This window comes from Nelumbo lutea, chromosome 1, assembly GCF_056320005.1.
Source record: "Nelumbo lutea isolate HS-2025 chromosome 1, American lotus-T2T, whole genome shotgun sequence".
Taxonomy (NCBI): Eukaryota; Viridiplantae; Streptophyta; class Magnoliopsida; order Proteales; family Nelumbonaceae; genus Nelumbo; species Nelumbo lutea.
The window spans coordinates 84651850-84676310 of NC_142684.1; the positions used below are offsets into that span (position 1 = coordinate 84651850).

Sequence of the window (24461 nt, forward strand, 5' to 3'; positions counted from 1 at the left end):
TGCCTGAGGTGTGCCTAGGCGCACAGGCGAGGCGCATTTTGGGGTATGCGCCTCAGCCCAGGCATGCACCTTTTTTTTAATTTTGCGCTTCTTGCTTCTTTTGAGTCTAATGGCTGGGCAGGGAGCTCCGCCCCTGGACCCCCAACCACGCCCCTCGAGGCAAGCCTGAACAAGTCTATGTTAAGGTCTGAAATTCTTATTTCTCACATAAAAAATAGTGATTTTATAAGTTTCATTGCCTTCTAAGAAGATATTTTATTGCAATGAATGAATGAACAACATTAGCAACTAGGGGGTTCTCGGAGCCTAACATAGACTTGTTTGGGTTGATGATGTTCATTCATTCATTGCAATAAAATATCTTCTTAAAAGGCAGTGAAACTTATAAAATCATTATTTTTTATGTGAGAAAATAAGAATTTCGGACTCTAACATAGACTTGTTCAGACTTGCCTAGAGGGGTGTGGTACAAAGGCGACTCATAGAATCAAGAATGCAATACATTTTACATCACATTAGCTACTTGAAGTAATGCAATTAAGAAAAACGAGAGCTTGTGGGTTTTACATGCTTGAAAATGCTTTATATGTTTGCTTTTATTTTTAAATTTTCATTTGAATACGCTTTACATGTTATGTTTATGTATTTTAATTTTAGACAATAGGTTTTTTTAAATTTAAGTTTATATTTTTTATTAACATTATGTTTAATATTTTTTGAATTTTTTGCATTTTTTAAATTTTTTTGGCATTTTTTGAATTTTCTGACATTTTTTATTTTTTAGCTTTTTTTTTGTAATTTTGTGCCTTGCTTAAAAAGGTGCACACCTCACCTTGCGCCTCAAGCGCAAATTGGCCCTTGTGCTTTTAAAACACTAGGTGCTACCCACCACTAGTTGGGGATGTTTCTTGTATTCCTTTTCTATAATCATAACTAGTAAGTACCATCTTGCTATTGAGAAAAGAAATTAATTTAGAAACTAAAAATAACCTACATTCACATCATAAACATATAAACTATTTGTATTCTCTTAACATAAATAGCATAAATACTAATTGGGGAAGGAACTAGTATTTTTGCATTATAACTAAAAACCTTTTTAATAATACCATACACCTTTTGACATTTAAAAGACAAATAAGAGGAGGGAGGCTTGCTATCGATGGTTTTCTAATTCGATTTTATAACTTACAACCAAAATAAGTTAGCCCATAAAATTAAAAACATGATGTTCCTAAATCAAAATAAATGGCCCACAAAAGCAAGCACTTCATCTCTCTTTTTTTTTTCAAGATATCTCCTTATGATGACTTCAAATGAGGTTAAAACTCATACACTTGCCATAAGTGTTAAAGCATCAAATGCCAACTAGTTTCATCAAAAGCACTGACTCGAGCAGTCAAGGTAAAAACATTTTCCCATGTTCACTAGCTCCTTCTTCTCCGGATTTCTCAATGTAACTTCATAAAATTGCTGGAAAGAATATTATGTACAAAGTGATAAATTAAATATACTTAACATTCCTAAGATCAGAAAGCGAACACATTAACTGCCTTCCTCATTCCTAGTTTCCTAATTCCTCCATTGTAGTTCTCAAAGATAAGTGCCGTTTGCTAAAAACATTTTCCCATGTTTGCAGGCCGCTAATAACAATTGCATTTCATCAAAGTAATCCTAAGCCTTCCAAAACCATTCAACATCTCCGAGCCTTTAAAAGATAAAAGAGTACAAACTTAGTTACAGGTCTGTGCTCTATTGGTACTTAGAACCATAAAACAAAATTTCCAGTTTAGAAGGAAACCAACTAAGATTTCTATCACTATGAATGTACTTAGCAATTTCCCTTTTTTCCTTTTTGGCCTTTTAGAAAATAATATGGATGTAAATAAGGAAATAAGATTGAATTAAATTCAACATAACTCAAGAGGTGAAATAACCTAAAGAAGTAAAAACAAGAGTGCTTGCAAATTAGACTCTATGTTAACAAGTTATTAAGCTTTGCGACATACTTGTCTTATTTTTTCAATTCCTGTTGCAGCAATGAAGTCAGGAAGTTGGAAAGGCTGCTTTTCAATACCACGCTTTCCCTGCAAGAGAAATAACAAATACATGAAATAGCTGAAAACAACTAAAAAGATATCATTTCTAGCATTAATGCAAAATGTGTCTACAAACAAGAATTTTAAAGCCCTTTTAACAAGCCCAGGATATCTGCAGTGTCAAAAAGGAAAAGATTCAGTCCAAGAAGTATTCGCAACAAAAACAACACTCATGCAGAATTGCATAGCAAAACCATAGTTCCCCAGCCAGTCAGTTCTTCTACTGCATGTAGAACAAGCTATCTAACCTAGGCATTTTATTTTGTATGCACAAGTAGCATCACACTCCCACCCACCCTAGAAAATATTTTAAAAGAGAAACCATTCAGGGGTCCCCCTCAGCAAAGACCACCAAGTCCTGGCTCCATGATTGTTACAGCCGCTCCCCTGCAAGAACCACATATACATATAAGAGGAGTGAAACCATATCGACTTTATCTTCCCTCACCCTCTTCCACAACCCCTTATATTGTATTCCTATCAAGCATGCATGCAAATCTTTCTTGCAACAATGCAAAACTCACCTGTAAGAATTTTCTCTTTTGGCACCAATGCCTTGGCACAGGAACAGTATTCCGGTATGATTTCAAATACACAAGCAACTTTGGATCTGCAGCTGTTGCATCCCATACCTAAATAAAAGCATTCCATCAATGATGAATTAAAAGGTTGATAGTACCAATATGAAATGCAAGAGAATATGCAACAGATGCTAAAGAACTTCAAGAAGGGATGTGATATGACATTGTTTTAGTGCATTAAAAGGCAATACCATGGTCTTCTGCCAATTGAGAACAACTTTGAGAGGTTACTTTAGGAGAGGTTACTCTGTATCCATTTTTTGGCTCTTCAATCTAACTGGCACATCCCCAAAAACAGTGATGAGCTGCTATTTGGGTGAAATACTAAAGGATTAAACAAGGCAATATAGCACAGGGCTCCAGACCCTCAATAATTATGTTGGCATATGGACTGAACATATTGCACCGATCATTAACAATAAATAACCCAGTAGGATGAAGCATTAAGGGAATAGGGACAAAAGTTCAGGGTTGGCCATCAGCACAGAAGGCCGTCAGGAATGCTTCACCACACTTTATACTCCTTGCGAAAAGAAGGGGACTGATAGAGAGGGAACAGAAGACTGTAGGTTTAGAAGGGAGGAAAGAGGAAAAGAAGGCAAATTTGAGAGGAAATGTGGAGGGATATTCAAGGGGGAATGGGACCGATAGAAAGGGAGATGGGGAGATGGGTGAGAGGTTTGATGATGAAAGCCCAGGAGTAAGTTGTGACCCTAAGGATGTTGGTAAAGAAGGAGAGAATGGTGCAGAAAGAGGCTGTGAGAACTTTTCAAGAGCTAAAGTGGTAGTAGGAATAGTTTTCAAGGCGTCTAGGCGACACTGGGGCGCCTAGTCACCTAGGCGATAAAAATTTTATAATATGAAAAACTGACTTTTGGCTAGTTTCCTAGTTTTATATACCATTCAGCATGTATGTTAATTGAAAATATAGCATCTCTTTATTAAGAACATTAAATTTCCTCTAAAAATGTGGCAAATCCAATGATTTAAAAGGCGCGCCTGAGGCGCACAAGCAAGGCGCATTTCGGGGTATGCGCTTCGCCTAGTGCGTCTAGGCGTACGCCTGATGCGCCATGCGCCTCAGTCCAGGCGTGTGCCTTTTTAAAATTTTGCGTTTTTTGCTGCTTTTTTAGTCTAACGACTGGGTCGGGGACTCCGTCCTCGGACCCCCAACCATGCCCATTGAGGCAAGCCCGAACAAGTCTATGTTAGCTTCGCTCGCTCACCGAAGCTCCAAAAACCCCCTTTTTGCTGATGTTGTCCATTCATTCATTGCAATAAAATATCTTCTTAAAAGGCAATGAAAGTTGTAAAATAATTATTTTTATGTGAGAAATAAAAATTTCAGACCCTAACATAGACTTGTTCGGGCTTGCCTCGAGGGGGGTGGTACAAAGGCAACTCATAGAATCAAGAATGCAATATGTTTTACATCACATTAGCTACTTAAAGCAATGCAATTAAGGAAAAAAAAAGAGATTGTGGGTTTTACATGCTTGAAAATACTTTATATGTTTGCTTTTATTTTTAAATTTTCATTTGAATATACTTTACATGTTATGTTTATGTATTTTAATTTTAGATAATAGGTTTTTTTTAAATCATTTATTTTAAATTTTAAGTTTATATTCTTTATTAACATTATGTTTAATATTTTTTTATTTTTTTGCATTCTTTTAAAAAAAATTGGCACTTTTTTTAATTTTCTGACTTTTTTTATTTTTTAGCTTTTTTTTTTGTAATTTTGCGCCTTAGGCGCAAATTGGCCCTTGCACTTTTAAAACACTGGGCAAATCATCACATCTAAAAGATAAAAATCTTTTACATATATTAATTTCATTATTTTCAAAAATAATACTATTGTAATAAGTATTTAATAGAGCAAATTCATATTAATCGGCAGCTAAAGAAGGTTATTAACTTTATATGATAAATATTCAAGATGGAAAGTAAAATAGAAAAAAAAAAAAACAAGGATGGAGGTTCGGTTTTATTTAATTAGAGAGAATAGAAAAAAAAATAACTTTATTATTCTATTGTTTCTTTCCCCTTTCTTTTCTTTTCTTTTCTTTCTTTCTTTCTTTCCTTTTCTCTTCTCAAAACCCCTTGATCTTTTAAATTTCAATAGTAAAATATTAAAACAAAATATAACTGATATATATAGCATATAATAAAATGTATTAACGCATACATTAATAAGATACAACAATATAAATGATATTATAAAAGGCACCCGCCTTGTCATTTTTGTCACCTAGGCGGGCGCTTAATCGCCAAGAAGGGCACCTAGTTGCTAAAAGTCAAGGTGTTTGGGCGAAGCGACCAGCCAAGGGCGCCTAGTCGCCTAGGCAACACCTTGACAAATATGGTGGTAGGGAGGTTGGGAGTCAAAATTTGGGTCGAAAAAGGAGTATTGAGAAATTAGATGGTATCGGGGGAGAGTTGGAGGTGGTGAAGAAACCTCGAGTTGCAAATAAATTTTACTTGGTGCATGTTACTAAAGTTTTCTCTAGATTGAAAGAGGGCCTGAACAGCCTGGTAGGGCCTGGTCCAACAAACAAACTTAAGAGGGTTTATAAGAGAAAAAAGATTCCAAGACTCAAGTGCTAGATGGTGCAGCGACCCATGCGTCAGTTGCATCTGAGAATAAGGTTGAGTTAGTTGCATCTGAGTTTTAGGAAGAAGATTTTCTTTCAGGAAGAGTTTTGGAGTGTGTGTGTGTGTGCGTGTGTGTGTTTTATTTCTTTAGTTTGTTGTAATTGTGTAGTGTTTGGATAGTGTTTTTGGGTGGTATTTTGACAAGGGCAATTCAGTGGCTGAAAACTCTAAATCTCTTTGATGCATACTCTTTCAATGACCTATGGAGAAGCTGGTTAGCGGTGGCTAATACTTCTACCAGGAAGGACAGATATGTGGTTGAATGGATGCCACCTGGGGAGGAGTTTATTAAGCTGAACTTTGATGGGAGTAGACAACGTAACCCTGGACCTTCAGGTATAGGAGTGCTGAGAAATAAAGACAGTAGCATTATATCTTTATATTCAGGTCCTGCAGGTGTTGGAGATTCTATAAGGGCTGAATTACTTGCCGCTGTGCAAGAAATAGCAAGCCAGCTAGGAATAGAGTATCTGATTATTGAAGGGACTCCCAGGTGATAGTGGGTTGGTTGCAGGATCCGGACTCTGTGGGGCTTTACAGATCTTCTCAAAAAGGTTAAATGGCTAACGAGGAAAATGACAATCAGAATTCAGTGATTAGGCAGATCAGCAAACTCAATGGCTGATTCACTTGCAAAACAGGGGGTTTCTTGGGCTACTTTATTTTGGGCTTCTGTGTAATTTCTTTTGAACTTATAATTTTGTAACTAGTTGTAAAGGAAAGGCCACACCTCGTGCCTTTCCATGGGTTGCATGTAACTCTTATTTGCTGGATTAATAAATTCTTACTCATTTATCAAAAAGAAAAGATAGTGTTTTTGGGTGTTGGCTCATCACCCACTGATGTTTGTATTATGTTTTTCCTTTAATGATTTTTTCTTTCTACTCTTTACAAAAAAAATAAAAAATAAAAAAATAACTTCTGTGCTTTTGAAAGTTGCTTACAAAGGAAAATAAACAATACTTCATTTTCTTACAGAAAGAGAAAAGTGGGGGAATTAATTAGATAGAAAAGAAATTATGCAAGGTTGGTAGAAGTGTAAAAGGATCTGAGTAGTAGGGATAGGGGCATAAGTGGTAGGGGAAGGAAGATTCGTGAAATTAACCATAGATATGGTCCTTCGTCCTTGATGAATTGGAATGACAATGGCGGAAGAAAGATTCGTGAAAGCAACCAAGTGGAGACAAGTGCTGCAGATTGAGGCGAAAAAATTGGTATTAGAAGAACAAAGATTCAAAGGACAATGATCTTTAAAGATTAGGGAGGAGAGAAGGGCTACGGTTTTTCTGATTGGAGATGCTTTGCAGTGGTTACAAGGATTTGTGGATGGGGCTGTACGATCACTGAAGAAGCAGGGATGGAGAAGTTTGATGTCATTTTTGGACCGGAAATATGAAGTTATCCTCAAATGGAACCAGAAGGGGTGGTTTGTTATAGTAGTTGAGGAGTTTCAGGGAGGGAGGAAACAGATGATATGCCTGCCAGAAGGAAAGAAAAGCAGGGGATGGAAGTTGTTTACAGAGTCCTTGCAGAACTTCTTATTGTTCATTGAAGGAGGTGTTAAGGGTGACAGGAAAATGGAGAAAGTGGATGTAGAGCAAGATCAGATCTTCGAAACCTGGACCTCATACCCTCCAAAAAAGGAGAATATCTCTATGGCTATCGCGAGTTCTCAGTCTGCAACTAAACTTGCGATGGAGGTGGAGAAAGGGGTGTGGGATAACAGATATGTTATCACCTTGCAAAAAAAGGTGAACAATTGGCAGGGGATTCTAAAGGCTGTGAAGGAAGAGGTTCACATTGAGGCAGCGGCTCCACTACTCCCTTTCTGTGAAAACAGGGATCTCCTAGACGTCGGGGAACAGAAGTTGGAACTGACAACAATTAAAACAGGGGAAGGCATGGCACTTGTCGAGCGGTGGAACATGTCATGTAATGAGATTGAAATCAACGATCTGCAAGCTGACATGAAGGTTGCAGGTCTTCCGTTCAACCTCTGGAAGGAGGAAGTGTTCGAAAAAATAGTCACAGCTCTAGGAGGCAAGCTGGAAGGTTACAGTTTTGATAACCTGTTTGCCGTGAAGATGAGAATAGCCGGGGTGAAGCCGTTCTTAATCCCTAGATACTGTGAACTCCTGGTGGAAGGCAGGTGGTGGCAACTGTGGATTGCAACGGCAGTCGAAGCATCGCTGTGGCAGGGAGGTCGAGAGCTGGAAGAAGGAGATGAGCTGGAAAGGTGGTTTCCAGGTGGCAACAGGAGAATGGAAGGGGTGGATTCGACAAAGGGGGAAAACAAACAGTCTTTCTCAAAAAATAAAGAGGTGGGGTAGCATTATTGGCAAATTTTCAAATAATTTTAAATCAGCCCCTGGAGGAGCAAAGAAAACTCCATTTGTGGAAGTGGTTCGGGCGGGACTTGGGTCAGAACAGGGCTGTGGATTAGGGCATGGAAAAGCCTGGTCTGAGTCGGTTGAGGTGTTGGACGGGTCACATGGGTCGAAGCACAATTGTAATGACCCACGTGACAACTTAAAAGGTCGCATGGGTCGGGGGTAAGGAGATAAGCTATAGACCGATTATAGATGGCGGTTGCGGTCTATCTTCTTCTCAAATGGCCCAAATGGCGAAGGAAGGTGGGGGAAATCTGCAAAGGCGGAAAATGGACAAACAAGAAAGTTTACAGTGGATTCCACGCCGAAACAATGGGGACCCTAGTTCTCTGTGAACAGAGAGGCCGAATCCAAGATATGCACGGGAGAGAGCAAAAGAGAGAGAGGAGGCGGATGAAGGTTGGGTGATGTGTAGTGATGACGAAGAAGAATCAGATGATGGGTAGATGATGGTACCAGTATTGGTAGTGTGAACGAGAAAGATGGCTACAGCACAGATGACAGGGGAGGGTGGGACATTGCGTAGCTATTTCGGGGTGACCTAGAGGACGATGGGGGCGGCTAATAGGCGACCAGGAAGGTCAGATAGAGGAAGGAAGAAGCTCTGGAAACCATGAAACAAGCAAGGCTGAAGACTTTAAGCGAAAAAACCTATACCCAAGGCCCCAAGATTGTGTAAGGCACAAATAAAAGGGCAAATCAGGAGAACCTGAAGCAGAGCTGGAACATACCAATCAGGGGTGAAACAAGGGTACAGAGAAGAGATCACCATATTGACAAAGGGGCAGAAGGACTCTCCCACCAAGCCAGTGAGACAGATTTTGACCAACCTCGAGAACTAGAAAGGGAGGCCGAGAACAGTCCTAATCCACTTTCCCTCTCACACCCAGGTAACCAAGTGAATTCGGATTTTGCTACTAATGCTTTCTCAGTGTCCTTTGTTCCAGATCCTGCTTCCGATCCATGTCTCGAAACCCATGTATGTGCCGCCAATCAAGAGGGTGGGGTTTTTGAGGTTTTGAAAAGGGTTGTGAAGAACAATGGAGAGGAGTGGGGCGGGAGATATAGAAATGAGAAGGTATGAGAAATTATTGAGAGAGTATTTAAAGAGGTGGAAGGAGAGGTAGCATGGAGAAGTGGTGGAGAGGAGAGAAGAGGGGAGGGTTCACTGGAAAAAGAAAGGAAGAAAAGGAGGGCAGGGAGGGAGAGAATAATGTGGAGTGCACAGTGGAGGAGGGAGGAAATGTGATAAGGGGGTAGGATGGAGAGAAGAGAGGAGGGGAGGGTGTAGAGGGGAGAGAAGGAGAGGATGATAGGGCTGGAAAGGAATGTGGAGGAAGGTCAGTGGAGGAGGAACCTAACCAAGAGGAGTTAATAGCAGATTTTGTGGGGAAGTTGAGATGTAGACTAGAGGATCTGAATGTGCTGAAGGAGGGGCTACAAAAGAGGAGGAGGGAGGTCAGAACAAAAAAGAGAAAGTTGAGTGAAGTTGAAAGATTGAAAAGAGATGTGGAAGGTGGCAAGAAGTTTGGGGCAAAAGGGGAGAGAAGGAAAGGGGGAAAGTAGCAGGTAGGTGTAGGAGGGAATTAAGGAAAGAGTGAGAATAAAGATACTAAGCTGGAATGTGAGGGGAATAGGAAGTGTGAGGAAAAGAGCAACAATAAAAGAGGTTAATAAAGAGGTATGACCCAAACATCGTGATGTTACAGGAGTCCAAGAGGATGAAGTTTAATGATAGATGGGCAAAGAGTGTGTGGAAAGCAAGGGGGATTAGCTAGGTGGTAGCCCCCTCTTGGGGTGCTTCAGGGGGGATAATGACCATGTGGAATAGGGGTGTGGTAAAAGGACTGGAGGAACTAATTAGAAAATTCTCGGTTTCCATTAAGTTCAAACAACAAGAGGATGGATATGTGTGGGTGCTCACAAATGTTTATGGGCCAAATGATTATAGAGAGATAAAGGAATTGTGGGAGGAATTGGCTGATATAAGAGGACTGTGGAATGGGCCTTGGTGTGTGGATGGAGACTTTAATGTGATCAAATACTCAGAGGAAACAAATAAGTCCAATCAGAGAGTGACAACTAGCATGAGGAAGTTTAATAGGTTTGTGGATGCCTTCGAGCTTAAGGAGATACCTCTACCCATAAGACATTTGCCTGGTCAAATCTCCAATCTAGACCCATATGTTCTAAGTTGGATAGGTTCTTGTTTTCTTTGAATTGGGAAGAACATTGGGGGAACTTGGCATCTAGAGCCCTACCTAGGGTGACCTCGGATCATTGGTCCATAGTGATTTGCAAGGAAGAGAGAAGGAGTGGAGGACCTGCCCCCTTTAGATTTGAAAATACGTGGTTACTCCATCCCGGGTTTACAAATAGAGTAAGGGAGTGGTGGATTGAGTGTAACCCAATGGTGGTATGGGAGGGGATGATATTTCATAAGAAGCTACAATTCTTGAAAGCCAAGATCAAGGAGTGGAATATCTTGGAGTATGGGAGGTTAGAAGAAAGGAAGAGAAATCCGATGGACCAATTGGAAAGCCTTGACACTAAAGAAGAAAGGGGAGAATTTGGAGAGGGGGACAATGAATTAAGAGGTTTGAGAAGACAGTTAGAGGACTACCTACATGAGGAAGAAGTAAGTTGGAGGCAGAAATCTAGGTGTAAATGGTTACAAGAGGGGGACAGAAACACTAGGTACTTCTACGCTTTGGCAGATGGTCAGAGAAGGAGAAACTTCATTTCCAAATTGGTTGTGGATGGAATTGAGTTAACTCAACAACAGGAGAAGTTTGCAGAAGGGGTTTGACTTGGAAGAGATTAAGGAAGCAATATTTTCTATGGATAGAACAAAAGCTCCAGGGCTGGATGGGTTTACAATGGCTTTCTATCAGGATTGTTGGGATATTCTGAAAGAGGACCTTCTACGGGTCTTTAAGGAGTTTCGTAGGGGTGAACTCCACTTTCATTGCTTTGATCCCCAAAAAGAAAGAAGCCTTACACCCAAGGGATTTCAGACCAATTAGTCTGGTAAATAGCCTATACAAGATCATTGCAAAGGTGTTATCTTTGAGATTGAAGAAGGTATTGCCAAACATAATTGAACAAAATCAAGGTGCTTTTGTGAGTGGAAGATAGATTACTGATCAAATCCTCATTGCTAATGAGAGTGGAGTGTTTCAAGAAAGACAAGAAGAAGGGAGTGGTTTGTAAGCTGGATATGGAGAAGGCATATGACATGGTGGGTTGGGATTTTTTAGGAAAGTCATGTTCAAATTGGGGTTTGGGGCTAGATGGTGCAAATGAATCATTGGGTGTGTTAGGAATTGTCATTACTCAGTGCTAGTGAATGGGACAGTGGTAGATCTCTTCCCAACCATTAAGGGTATAAGACAGGGCGACCCCCTATCCCCCTTTCTGTTTTTACTTGTTGCTAATGTGTTGGGGAGATTGATTCACAGAGCAGACTCTAGGGGCCTCATTAGAGGATGGAGGGTTGGTAGGGAGGACATCCCACTTACTCACTTACAATTTGCTGACGATACGATCTTGTTCTGTGAAGGAGGTAATGTGAGGTTCATCAGAAATTTGAAGTTAGTGATTCAACTTTTTGAGCAAATGTCAAACTTGAAAGTGAAATTTGGGAAAAGTTGTGTAGTGGGTATGAATATGGAGGAGGGAGAGATTAGGGAGAATGCAAAAGTGCTTGGGTGTGAAGTTTCGGCTTGGTCGTTGAGTTACTTAGGCTTTCTACTAGGTGATAATTCCAAGAGTGTGAGTTTTTGGAACCCGGTGGTGGAGAGGTTTGAAAAAAGACTTGTTTCTTGGAAAAAGAATTATCTCTCCCTAGGTGGGAGAACTACACTGATCAAGGCCACGCTTGCAAATTTACCCATTTATTTCCTTTCAGTGTTCAAAATTCCAGTGAAGGTTTCTAGTAGGTTGGAGAAATTAATGAGAGATTTCCTTTGGGAGCCGGGAGAGGAGAAGAGGGACCATAGAATGAGCTGGAAGGTGGTGACTAGGAGTATAGCTTGTGGAGGTTTGGGACTGGGGAACATTGGAAAGAGGAACTCTACCCTTTTGAAAAAGTGGTTGTGGAAGTTTCCTTTGGAGCAGGAAAAGCTATGGGCTAGAATAGTGGCAAGCATACATGGGATGGAGTAAAACGGATGGGATGTTAGAATCAGAGCAAGGACCACAAGTAATTCACCCTGGAAAGCCATTCATGATTTGTTTTCAGTCTTCTCCCCACTTGTCAGGTATGATTTGAATTCTGGTAATTGTATAAAATTATGGGAACAAACTTGGATAGGGAATGTTCCACTTAAGGACCAATTTCCCTCTGTGTATGCTCTCTCTGACTTTAAGAATAAGCCAATTTCTTTCTTCATCACCCCTTCCTCCTCTAGTCTTGGGTTTGGATGGAACATGGGTCTAAGGAGGGTTGTGAGAGACTCTGACTTCCATAGTATTTTGAGCCTCCTTGACCTTCTTGATAATGTTTTCATTTGACCCCTCTAAGGTTGACTCCAGAACTTGGACCCCAACCGCCACAGGCTCCTTTTCTTGTGTTTCCTTCTTCAAAGTCTTATGTCAGCCCACCAGTCCTGCAACCTCCCATTTCCTAGTTTTTGAGGTTTGGTGCAAACCAATTCCTCCTAGGGTTGGTAGTTTTTGTTGGGAAGCCTATCTGGAAAGATTCAATACTGGTGATTTGCTTCAAAAGAAGAAACCCAACACATGCTTGTCACCTCATTGGTGTGTTCTCTGCGATGGGGAGATTGGTTTTCACTTACTGGTGTCGTGCCAATTTGCAAGGTCAGTTTAGGAATGGGCTTTTTCTATTTTTGGGCATAGGTGGAACCCTCCATCAGACTTGCAGAGCCTTTTTTTTCCCCTTCTTTTTTCAGGTGGCACATGAAAAGGGGAAGGACTATGTGGAGAAGATTGAGGGTTGCAGTATACTAGTCCTTATGGGAAGAAAGAAACCTCAGAATCCTCTCGAAAGAAGAGAGAGGAGATGAAGAATTGAGGGCAGTGATCCATATCAGGGTTGTACAGTGGTTGAAATTCTTTAAAGCTATTCACAAACTACACAATGGATGACATGTTGAGGAAGTGGGGAGAGATTGCAAACTGCATGAAGCCTAAACCAATTGTGAAGGTATCTTGGACCCCCCCACCAGCCGGATTCCTAAAATTGAACTTTGATGGGAGCTGTAGGGGGGATCCTAGACAATCAGGGATTGGGGGTATTTTCAGGGATGAGAATGGGGTCATTTCAGCCATGTTCTCAGGTCCAATTGGAGTGGGGGATTCTCTTAGAGCTGAGATCCTAACAATTATGGAAGGAGTTCAGAAAGCTAAGGAAATGGATGTCAGAAAACTCATAATTGAAGGGGACTCGAAGGTGGTGATAGGGTGGCTAAGGAAAGACAATTGTGGATTATGGAAATACAACAATGAGAGGAGAAAATTCAAGTGGCTGGTGCGGGATATGGAAATCAGGATGAGTTGGGTCAAAAGAACAGCTAACTCTATAGCTGATGGGCTAGCTAAACAGGGGATAGAAAGGGATGTAATGTTTTGGGCTAAGTTGTAACAAATTGCTTCTTCTTTTCCTCTTCTTTCTTTGAGGACTTAAGTTGTTTTGGAAGATAAGAGTGTTTGTCTTCCTTGCTGTAACCATTCTTGTATTCTTGTGATATTTTAGTAAAATTGCTGAAATTGTTATTGATCCAAAAAAAAAAAAAGAAGAGAAATTGTGCAGGCTTGGGAGCAAAGGAAAAATGCAAGGAAGAACTCAAGTTTCTTCATATACTTGAACCAGTGGTCGTGGTAAATTCATAATTTCTATGTGACTTTAATCTTAGATTTTGGTATTTTAAGTTTTCTCAAAGTACTTTCTAGTTTATTAATGTCTTAGGAATAGGATTAATCATCTTAAAACAGTCAAATTAGTTTAAAATGTCTTATTATAGAGTTTTTAGAATTTTGAGAAGTTGATGCAATCACATTACTTTTCCTTCAGTCTACCACATAGTTGTCAAGGTGACGCCTTGACGACAAGGCACCCTTTGAGTCTCGCCTTGCCTAATTGCCAAGCAGTTTTGTACTTTTTATTATAAAATACTTTTTGATTCTTTATTTTTTGACATTATAATTATAAAATAGGCATTATTAAACTAAAATACTCAGTTTGTGTGTGTATATATTAATTTCTTCTTTTCCTATAACAAAATAAGGGTTCAGCCCCTATATTTTTTAAATTTTCTTTTCCTTCATTTTCTTCTCATGAATATGTTGATTTTCAATACTTTAACATGAATTATATACTTTTCTTATGGAAATTATAAATAATTATTAAGGAAATATGGTTATGATACCTAGGGAACTACCCTAGGATCTATGTTTTCTACATTAAAAAAAAAAAATTCAATTGCCTAGGCGACAAGGCGCCCCCTGTCACCTAGCCTCGCCTTAGCGCCTTGAAACTACCATTCAGGGGTCAAAATTGTTTCATTTGTGCAGTTTTGGTGTAACTAAAAAAGTTATTGAGTTATCTATCCAACAAAATGGTATAAACCAGACATGTAATGAGAGAATTATACATCATTTCAGTAATAGGTGTATATCTGGGAATGGGATTAGAAAGCTCGTACTTTTGGGTCTACTTCGGAGTTGCCTTTTGTATGTGTAGTTTTAATAAGACCAGTAATGGTTAGAGTTGTTTAAATGTTTAAATTTGTTTTAGTTTTAATACAATTAAGAAACAATTCTAGTCAGTTTCTAATTCAGAATTGAACCCCTACAAAGGAAAGCGCAAGGCATTGAATCTATAAAAGGCTTTGTTGTAATTGAAAATTAAAAGAGTTGATTTGATGAACAAAAGTCTGGCCTAGTGAGTTCTAGTTGCAGCTAGCTCTCTCTCTCCATTTACTTCCTATATTAAAAGAGTTGATTTAAGAAACAGTTCTAGTTTTGCTATTCTTCCTAATGTCTCTCTACTGTATGTTCTAACAGAAAGATTAGTTCCTTCTTCCTATATGTAATCTCTCCCTACTGTATGTTCTAATAGATTTCCTTTTTTCCTAATTTTAAAGTGTTTCTTTACAGAAATATAATTTGGTAGACAGAAAGCTTCTACCTGCTTCTCCATCTGTATCCATCATCAATCACCCAAATTACCTTCCTTTGCCCTAGAAAGCGCACCATCAAATCTGAAAGTGTAGGATCCCCTACCAGCCCACCATTAAGGTAAAAGAAAGTGTTAAAATTTTTCAATTCCTATTACAGAGCATCACTAATCCAACCAAAGGTGAAGACTAAAAAAGGTTTGAGACATTAAGGCCCTGTTTGGCATCCATCCAAAGAATCAATTCTGGCGACTCTTTGGATAAGAATGCCATTTGGTTGTAGTAGTTCTCCAAAATATATTCTATCTGGAATAGAATCTTAAGATTTTGGCCCATTTCCAAGTGAAATATAAATTCACTTCTAATATGGATGGATTCTCGGTGGAGATGATTCTCGCCACGTCTCTATTAAAGTTACGAACATGTGTGCCATATAAACTAACATATGAGAACATGGGTTTTTTGGTCATTTCCACACAAAACATAAACCAAATTTGAAAAAGAAAAGCCCAAACCATCATTTTTTGTCTTCCTCCTTCAGTTAGCAATTCTCTTTACTACACCTCTGCTCACATGGGTTTTCCCTTGTGTTAATCTGTGATTAGCAAGTTTTGCTATTCTTCTCCATGTTTTTTTTCAAATCGTTATGACGTTGGCCACATGGTGATATGAGGTCAAATAATATATCTGAAACAGTTATTTTCTGCATTTTAATTTTCCTTATGTTTAAAATCATCGTGGACCAAGATTTACCCCACCTCAAAACTTAGTTTTATAGTTCACAAACAGGGAAATTGTCATAAACCCATTTTGCAATTTGTGAAAGTTTATCACTATGATCAGGAAACATGTTAATGCTGAAAGTTTTCCAATATCTTCACAGAAGACAAGATTTATTCAATATCTTCGCAATCATTTGAAACCTGGATTCTTTTACAAATAGTTGAAGAGTTTCCTAATTGGTTTGTTTTTCTAAATCCCATTTGCAATCGTTTTTTATATTGGATAGAATTGACCTAAAAAGCCTATAATGGCATTTTTCCAAATCCCATGGTTTCACAGTGCACTGAGAAACAAGAATCAGATGAATATCCCAAACACCTATGCAGATTCTCTAGATGAGAATTTTCAAAATCCATTCTTTTCTGGATAGTTTCTGAAGATGAGAATTTCCAGAATTGATGCCAAACAGGGCATAAATCTGGGTGTAACAAATAAGACAACATGTGCTCATCCAGTGTTTTAAAAGCGCATGGCGCAAAAAAAGCGCAAGGGCCAATTTGTGCCTCAGGCACAAGGCAAGGCACACACCTTTTCGAAGCAAGGCACAAAATTACAAAAAAAAACTAAAAATCAAAGAAAAATGTCAGAAAATTCAAAAAAAATATTAAACATAATGTTAATAAAAAATATAAACTTAAATTTTAAAATAAACGTTTTAAAAAACCTATTATCTAAAATTAAAATACATAAACATAGCATGTAATGCGTATTCAAATGCAATTTTAAAAATAAAACCAAACATATAAAGCATTTTTTTATGAATAAAACATATAAAGCATTTTCAAGCATGTAAAATCCACAATCTCTTTTTTTCCTCAATTGCATTACTTCAAGTAGCTAATGTGAAGTAAAACATATTGCATTCTTGATTCTATGAGTCGCCTTTGTACCACGCCCCTTGTGGCAAGCGCGAACAAGTCCACATTAGGGTCTTAAATTCTTATTTCTCACATAAAAAGTAATGCTTTTATAACTTTAATTCCCTTTGTACCACGCCTGAGACGCACCTTTTAAATCACTATGCTCATCAAAACACATGCATACACACAGTCGCACACAAAAAAGGGATTTAGGAAACACCAATAGAATCCAGGAAACAGAGATCTCTACAGTCCAGACAACAGAACTTGATGAAAGAAAAGTGTAGAAAAGAAGCAGCATTTCTGTTCCTGCCATCATCATTGGAAAGGTAGAAGAATAATATTCTACAGCTCTTCTATTCCTTTCATTATGTTATGTGAAATTAGTAACATTACCAAATTACACTATCACTTGCAATTGGGGAACACTCCATTGAGTACTACCCTTCCAAGACTACAAATGTTCCTCCCCAAGGAAACTCTAAGCATTCTTTATAGCCCATCACAGAATCTTCATCTTTCTCTAAGGTGCAAGGCGCAAAAAGAAAATAAAATAAAAAACAAAGGGCATTTTGCACCCCAAGGCACAAGGTGCACACCTTTTTGAAGCAAGGAACAAGTTTTTAAAAAAGCTCAGAAATGCAAAAAAAAAAGTAAAATATTCAAAAATAAATAAAAAATATTAAAATAATATTATCAAAAAATACAAACTTTGTTTTTAAACTAAGTGCCCTTTTGAGAGGGCTTTTGGGATGCAGCTTCTAGTGCTCCAAGTTGGGCCCACACAAGAATGCCAAAAGCTGTGTTTAGTAAAAATGTGGAAGCTTATCACCATGTTCCGGACGCAAGAAACGCAGCTGAAATAGGAAGCTATCCCAGGTAGCTTCTCTGGAACACAGGTGCTCAACCACCACGGTTGAAACAACACACCTCACCTCCAATGCAAAAACCCTCCCAAATGGGCTCAAAACGTTTTAAAAAGCCTTCTAGCTCAAACTAAAAGACATAAACATAACATATAAAACATATTCTAAGTGAAAATGAAAAAAAAAATAAGATCAAACATAGCATATAAAAAATATTCAAACACTCGGCAATACAAGCATGTCAAACTTTTGGCTTTTTATTTCTTTCCCCAATTGCATTATTTCAAATAGCTAATGTGATATTGAACATCTTTCATCCCAGGCCCTTCAGGTATTGGGGGGCCCATTAGAGATGAAAATGGATTCATTATTGCTCTGTACTCTGGTCCTGTGGAGGAGGGTGATGTGGCAAGGGCAGAGTTTCTAGCTGCAGCATATGGGATTGAGAAGGCTAAAGAGTTGGGGATTAATAGACAGATCATCAAGAGAGACTCAAAAACTGTGATAAAATGGTTGCAGAAAGGGGAAGGGGTGACATGGCGGTTGAAGAATGATTTCAGAAGATTTAAATGGATGTCAAGGAACATGTCAATCCAGGTGGTTAGGAGATCTGCCAACAGTTTGGCAGATAGATTAGTAAAGCAAGGGGTTCAAAGAACATATATGTTTTGGGCACATTTGTAATTCTGTTCTGGGTCAGCTTACTAAGCTTATTTCTTTTGCAACTTCTTAGTGTATCCTAAAGCATTTTAATTAATGATTTTTTTTCAAAGCTATTGATCAAAAAAATATTAAACATCTTTCATTCATAATTCTACAAGCCACTTTCGTACCACGCCCCTTGAGGCAAGCCCAAACCAGTGTTTTAAAAAGTGCAAGGTGCAAAAAAGGCGCAGAGTTCAATTTGCGCCTGAGAAGCAATGCGCAAGGCTAGGCCGCACACCTTTTTGAAGCAAGGCACAAAAATACCAAAAAATGCTAAAAATCAAAAAAATGCCAAATTTTCAAAAAATAAAAAAATATTAAACATAATATTAATAAAAATTATAAACTTCAATTTTAAAATAAATGTTTTAGAAAAACTATTATCTAAAATTAAAACACATAAACATAAGATGTAAAGCATATTCAAATGAGAATTTAGAAATTAAATCAAACATATAAAACATTTCCAAGCATGTAAAACCTCTAATCTCTTCTTCCACTCAATTGCATTACTTCAAATAGCTAATGTAAAGTAAAACATATTTCATTCCCGATTCTACGAGCCGCCTTTGTACCATGCCCCTTGAGGCAAGCCCAAACAAGTCCATGTTAGGTGTTAATTAACACCTAATATGAACTTGTTTGGGCTTGCCTCGAGGGGCGTGGCACGGGGGCCCGGGGGCGAAGCCCCTGGCCCAGCCGCTATGTTCAAAAAACACAAAAAAAAAATGTCAATTTTTCAAAAGGTGCACGTCTGAGCTGAGGCGCAAGGCACATCAGGAGCACCAGCGTGCGCCTTTTGAAAGGGTTGTGCCTAGGACCTAGGCAAGGTGCATACCCTAAAATGTGCCTCGCCTGTGCGCCTTTAAACCACTGGCCCAAACAAATCCACGTAAGGGTTAAAATCCTTATTCCTACAAAAGAAACAATTTTATCATTTTAGTTGTCCTTTCAAAAGGGCTGAACCTTGGACTAAGCAAGGTACAAACCCTGAAATTAACCTCACCAATGCACCTAGGCATGCTTTAAGTGCCTTTTAAAAACACTGCTTACTCTTTAAGTCCATTAGGGAAGTCACAGCTCCCTCTTCAATATCTTCAAGTAGTCACACCTCTCTCTTCAATATCTTCATATCTCCCTTTTTGGGATCGAACCAGGAAAAGTATGTGTTTTCTCTTCCTTTTTCTTGGTCATGTGCCAATAAATCACCTGGAAAAAGGGTGCTATAAGCTTGTTTTCGGTCCCTTGTGGTTGTTGATCATGTGATCCTTCTGTACCCAGGTTGGTGGGTTGTGTAGGTCTGGATGACCTATATTTGCAATAACAACATAGTTGGGCATTGTCTTTGATGACAGGAGTATCTGTGTGCCTTAGATGTTTGGTATTCATAGAGCCTATCCAGACCTTGATCTGTTTTCTAACATTGTTTGGTTTCCAAATCAGTTTCAGAAGTGTTCCACTACCTATGTTGTGTGTGGACAGTGGTGATTTTTTTTTTTTTTGCTGGCTATGTAACTGAACTGTAGAATCAGTCATTGTTACCATGTTGTCTGAGGATTCAGCCACATTCAGTGTGTCTGTTAGCCATGGTGGAGTGAGGGGGGGTTCAATATGAACTTCCCCATGCCTGTTTTTCCTTTCGATGGACTCAAATACCTAGAGTGGTTGAAGGGAATTAAACTATACATAATAGCAAGGGGGAAAATAGGCTACGTAAATGGAAGGAGCCGAAGTCTATGTGTGCAGAGCATGTTAAGTGGAACCAGAAGAATAGCATCATAATGTCATGGCTTTTAGTTTCTATATTGCCACAAGTCAAGAAAATTTTTATATGGGCAGAGATATCCTGTGAAATTTGGGAAGAAGCTAAATCTACACATTCAGAACAAAGGCAATTATGAAAAAATCTATTAGTTGCAATTGATCAAAAAAATCTATCAGTTGCAAGCTGAATCCTTGACTTGTAGACAGGGGGAGATGAGTCTCTCAGCTTATTACTCGAAATTGACATCTATCGGGAAGAAGTTGGATCACTACCTAAATATGGAATGGAAATGTGATGTGGATGCCAAGGCCTACAAATCTCTGATCTCTCAGCAATGAGTTGCTTTCTTTCCTCTTGGGGTTGAATCCCAATGTATGAATCAATCGGGGTACAGATTTTACGACGTAAAGATCTTCCTTCAATTCAAGAAATGTATGCCTTGGTGCAATCAGAAGAAAGTAAGAGAAATGTGATGAACTTCGGGGGTAAGCTAGTTGCTTTGGCAGTTAAGGGGGGGTGCAAATGCAAGCAATGGAAGTTCCTTCAAAAAGAGTGATTCCCAGAAAAGAGTAGATGATATAGATAAGCTTTGGTGTACCCATTGTCCGCAGAAGAGAGTAGATGATATATACTTGTTGGGATCTCCATGTGAGGCCCAAGTGAGCTCATGACTTAAAACAAGAAACTAGAACAAAACAAGAAGCCTAATCAGTAAGTTCGAAAGAAGTATAATTCAGCAAACATGGCCTCTCAAGAGCACCAGTCTATAGGTTCCACCATGACTCATGATCACCCTTCTGGTTTTGATCCCAAGGAAGACATCATTAATTCATTCCATGATCATCTAGAGTTGTATGATAGATTACTACCTCCTCGACTTCATTTTGTCTACATTAGGTAAATCTGTCACAGCTTTCCATGTGTCTTCTCATTCCTCACATTCCCCCTAGATTATAGATTTTGGAGCCTCAAACCATATGGTCAAAAAACCATATCCCTTCCTTTCATCCTTACCCTTTCTAATGTCTTGCATGTTCCAAAATTGCCTATAAACCTCTTTTCCGTTAATAGTATTAAAAGTTTATTAAACTGCTAAGTAACATTTTTCCCTTCCTCTTATATAATACAAGATTTGGCATCGGGGAAGATGATTGATAGAGGCAGCATGGCGGATAGTCTATACATGCTGGAGAACAGAGTTGATCTTGCAATCACTGAGTCTAAGAGTCAGTCTAGTATCAAGCCAATGTGTGGCATAGTCGTTTGGGCCACTTACCTTTTGAGTCTTTTTTTATTAGTAAAAAGAAATTACAGGGGTTACAGTTTATGAGTAGACTCGGCTACCCCACTAGAGTGTATCCACTATTAAATTGATTTTTCACTCTTACAGTTGAGCCCAGAAACAGTGATCCCTGTTCACCCCTTGTTTGGCTAGCTGATTTGCAAATCCATTTGCTGCTCTATGGGTCCACTGAATTGAAAGTTGCATGTCCTTGGATAGACTTTTAATCTTCTTGATGTCATTTCTGAATATCCAGGATGTGCTGTCATGTTGTTTTAGCCAACTAATGATAACTTTGGAATCCCCTTCCACAACCAACCTTTCCACCCCCATCTCCTTAGCTTTTTGTATCCCATATACCATTGCCTTCAGTTCAGTTGTAATAGAATTTCCAATTCCAATGGGACCCGAATACAGCCACAACACATTTCCTCTTTCATTTCTTATAACCCCTCCAATTCCAGATCTTCCTGGGTTTCCAAAACTGCTGCCGTCAAAGTTCAATTTGATAAAGCCCGGTTCAGGGGGCACCCACTCCTTCAGGATCTTCTTTTTTGCCAAGGAAGAGAAAGCAACTATCCTCCAATTCCTAATCATATCATCCACTGTAAATTTTGAAAATAAATTCAGTGTTTTCACCCATGAGATCACCTTTATCACAATAATTTCTATCAGTTCTGCATTGCATCTTTCCTTATCTTCAAATAATCTCCGATTTCTTTCCTCCCAATAGTACCCATAGCACCGCTGCCCTTGTGCATCTCCACATCATTCTCCCTCTTCGCTTTGGCCATCTAAAAGTAGATGGCACAAACAATTTTTCTAAACTCATCGGGGTGTCCCACCTGCATCCAAATAGGTAGAAAAACCAATCCCAAATGCCACTTACCTTTTGAGTCATTAAAAATCTTACATGTCTGCATCCATGTCTTGCTTCTCAGCTGAATAAAAAACACTTCTGAAAACCTACAGAAACCATACAAGGACCACATTTGTACATTTCTGCATCCATATCAGAGAAGCAGATAATGCTGCATTCTCGCTGTAACTTGTAAAAACATACATGGTGGTTGTATTCTTCTGATAGGAGAACACCACAGGCTAGAAGGAAAATTTTATGAATCATTTACAAGGCTAGAAATTCTAAGAGCAGCCACTCTTTGAATATGCATTTTGACTTTCCCATGCTCATACCTCAGCTTCATACAACATTGCTATAGTTGGGACAAGGTTTAGTCAAGTTGAGTTGAGTGATTGTCTTTTCTACTTATGGAGCAACTTCTCAGGAATCCACTGAGATAATGAAAATTTTGATCTAAGAATTGATAGTTGGTCTTGCAAAACCTTGCTCTCTTGTTCAAAGAACCATTTGACCATTATAACAGTGACAAAAATTCAAGGCAATTTCTGCGACACCGGAAAGGTGTGATACTTAAAAGTTTTTAACCAGTCAGAAACCCATGTGAAATTGAATTAGTACCAGTTGATTGTTTATCGATTTTTCGGGTAATGATACCTTTTTAGACGGATATATATTTCTAGGTTCATCAATAAGAAATGTTTCTAGAACAAAAAACAAGATGAAAGCAGATATGCTAGTCCTAATGGTTATCAGTTATCCAAACTTTAGAAGCAAGAAGGGGAAGGCAAGCATGAACCCCATAAGTGATAATCAATGCAGAGACAAAATAATAGAAAATATGCAGGCATTCATTACTCAACCATACCTCAACAACATCAGGCCTTGAGCATATTTGTTTCAATTCAGCAATCTTCATTCGGCGTTGGAGCTAAAGGAAGACAGCTCAATTCATTAGGTCCTTGCATAAAAATGAAGAGAAAGAAGTTAAACCATCTAAGTGATAATTATATCAACTAGTCGAACCTTTTTCTTTTTATTTGACATCCCTTTCTCCTTCTGCTTGTCCTGCTCTTCCTCCTCTGAATCTGAATCCGTTTTCTTGTTAGAGGCTGCATTCGCAGCTGCTTCGTCTTTTTTATCGCTTTCCTGAGTTAGAATAAAACACGGAGTCATCTATTTAAAATATATATATATATATATATATATATATATATATATAGAGAGAGAGAGAGAGAGAGAGAGAGAGAAAGAGAGAAAGATAACAGAGAAACATCCTATGAGGCTACGATTCACATTTAACAAGTTTTCTTGTAACTACATACTCCATACCTCCGTGGTAGCAGCAGCATCGCCGAAGCTAAACTTCTCGAAAACCTTTTTAAAATCTTCAAGTAAGTCGTCCTCTAACTCAGCCTTCTCCGGAACGTACTCTACCTCCACTTGTTCGACAGCCTATGGTTTTCAATATTAGGAGACAAAAGAGAATAGTTAAAGTGCATTCTCGAATGACCAACAACCGATCTATCAAACGAGAAGGCGAAAACTTTATAATACCGGGATCTTGAGTCAGATAAACTATAGATTTGGATAGCAATCCCTAATTTTTCTGCAAAATCCTAAACCTATCTACTGCAGACCAGGCTACAAGAATTAACCAAAACGCTTCTATCTATTTATACACTCGGTAATAAAACCCTAACGTGAAACTTGAGGATCAAGATGAGCTTAAGTAAGGAGAAGTTTGGTTTTGTTAAAATAAATGAACATAAGAAAACGGCGAACAAACAAAAAGACCTAAATAAAGAAAGAACAAGATAAAGAAACCTGCTGTGGATCGGCGTTCTCTTTGGCTTCATCTTCGGCGCCTTCGCTATCGTTGGCCAGGACATCAGAAGACGCTTGGGATGGTTTGTTTTTCTTCTGCTTTCGTCTCCGCCGACGCCGCTCGCTCTCCTTCAATTTCTTGTTGTTGTTCTTATGTTGCAAATCTCCATTAGGGACTCCATTCGAGTGTGCGAGAGTCTCAGAACTCCCATTCGCGGGCTCTGCTGTCATCCTTGCTCTTTCGGCTACCAATTTACCAGAAAAACTCTCTTTCTCTCCGTGCGAGAGATTGATGGTAGCGGCCCGCGGAAATGAAAGAACAACTTACAACCTCTTCGCTTCGGCACCAATATCATAATTGGGTAATTACAAAGACCTCCCTTGTAGTATTGGGTGACTGACAAAGGCCCCCTTAACTTTCGCCGTTAACAAATACCCTTCTGTTAGCGTTCTGTCATTTAACTTCGAAAAAATTCTTATCCGACTGTTTAAAATTTTCTAAATACCTAAATTACTTTTTTTAATTTATTTTATCCTTTAATTTACGGAATCATCTTATTTTTTATTACTTTGTCATGCACATTGTCTTTTCTATTGAAGTTAAACTGAAATGGTTAAGACAAAATCCTGAGCTTTGGAAATATTAT

At 38.7% G+C, this 24461-nt stretch overlaps 1 protein-coding gene across 1 annotated transcript in view; it reads right to left on the reverse strand.

The window, feature by feature from the left end:
• The window catches only part of LOC148875811 (uncharacterized), a 30810-nt gene extending 6640 nt beyond the window's left edge, over positions 1-24170 (reverse strand). The window contains exons 1-6 of the mRNA XM_088965412.1: positions 23815-24170; positions 23320-23442; positions 23014-23136; positions 22856-22918; positions 2624-2731; positions 2010-2087 (exon numbers count right to left, since the gene is read on the reverse strand). Coding sequence (XP_088821538.1) covers positions 2010-2087; positions 2624-2731; positions 22856-22918; positions 23014-23136; positions 23320-23442; positions 23815-24045 — 726 coding nt within the window. The 5' untranslated portion in view covers positions 24046-24170. The remainder of the gene's footprint in view (positions 1-2009; positions 2088-2623; positions 2732-22855; positions 22919-23013; positions 23137-23319; positions 23443-23814) is intronic.
• Positions 24171-24461: the final 291 nt, after the last annotated feature.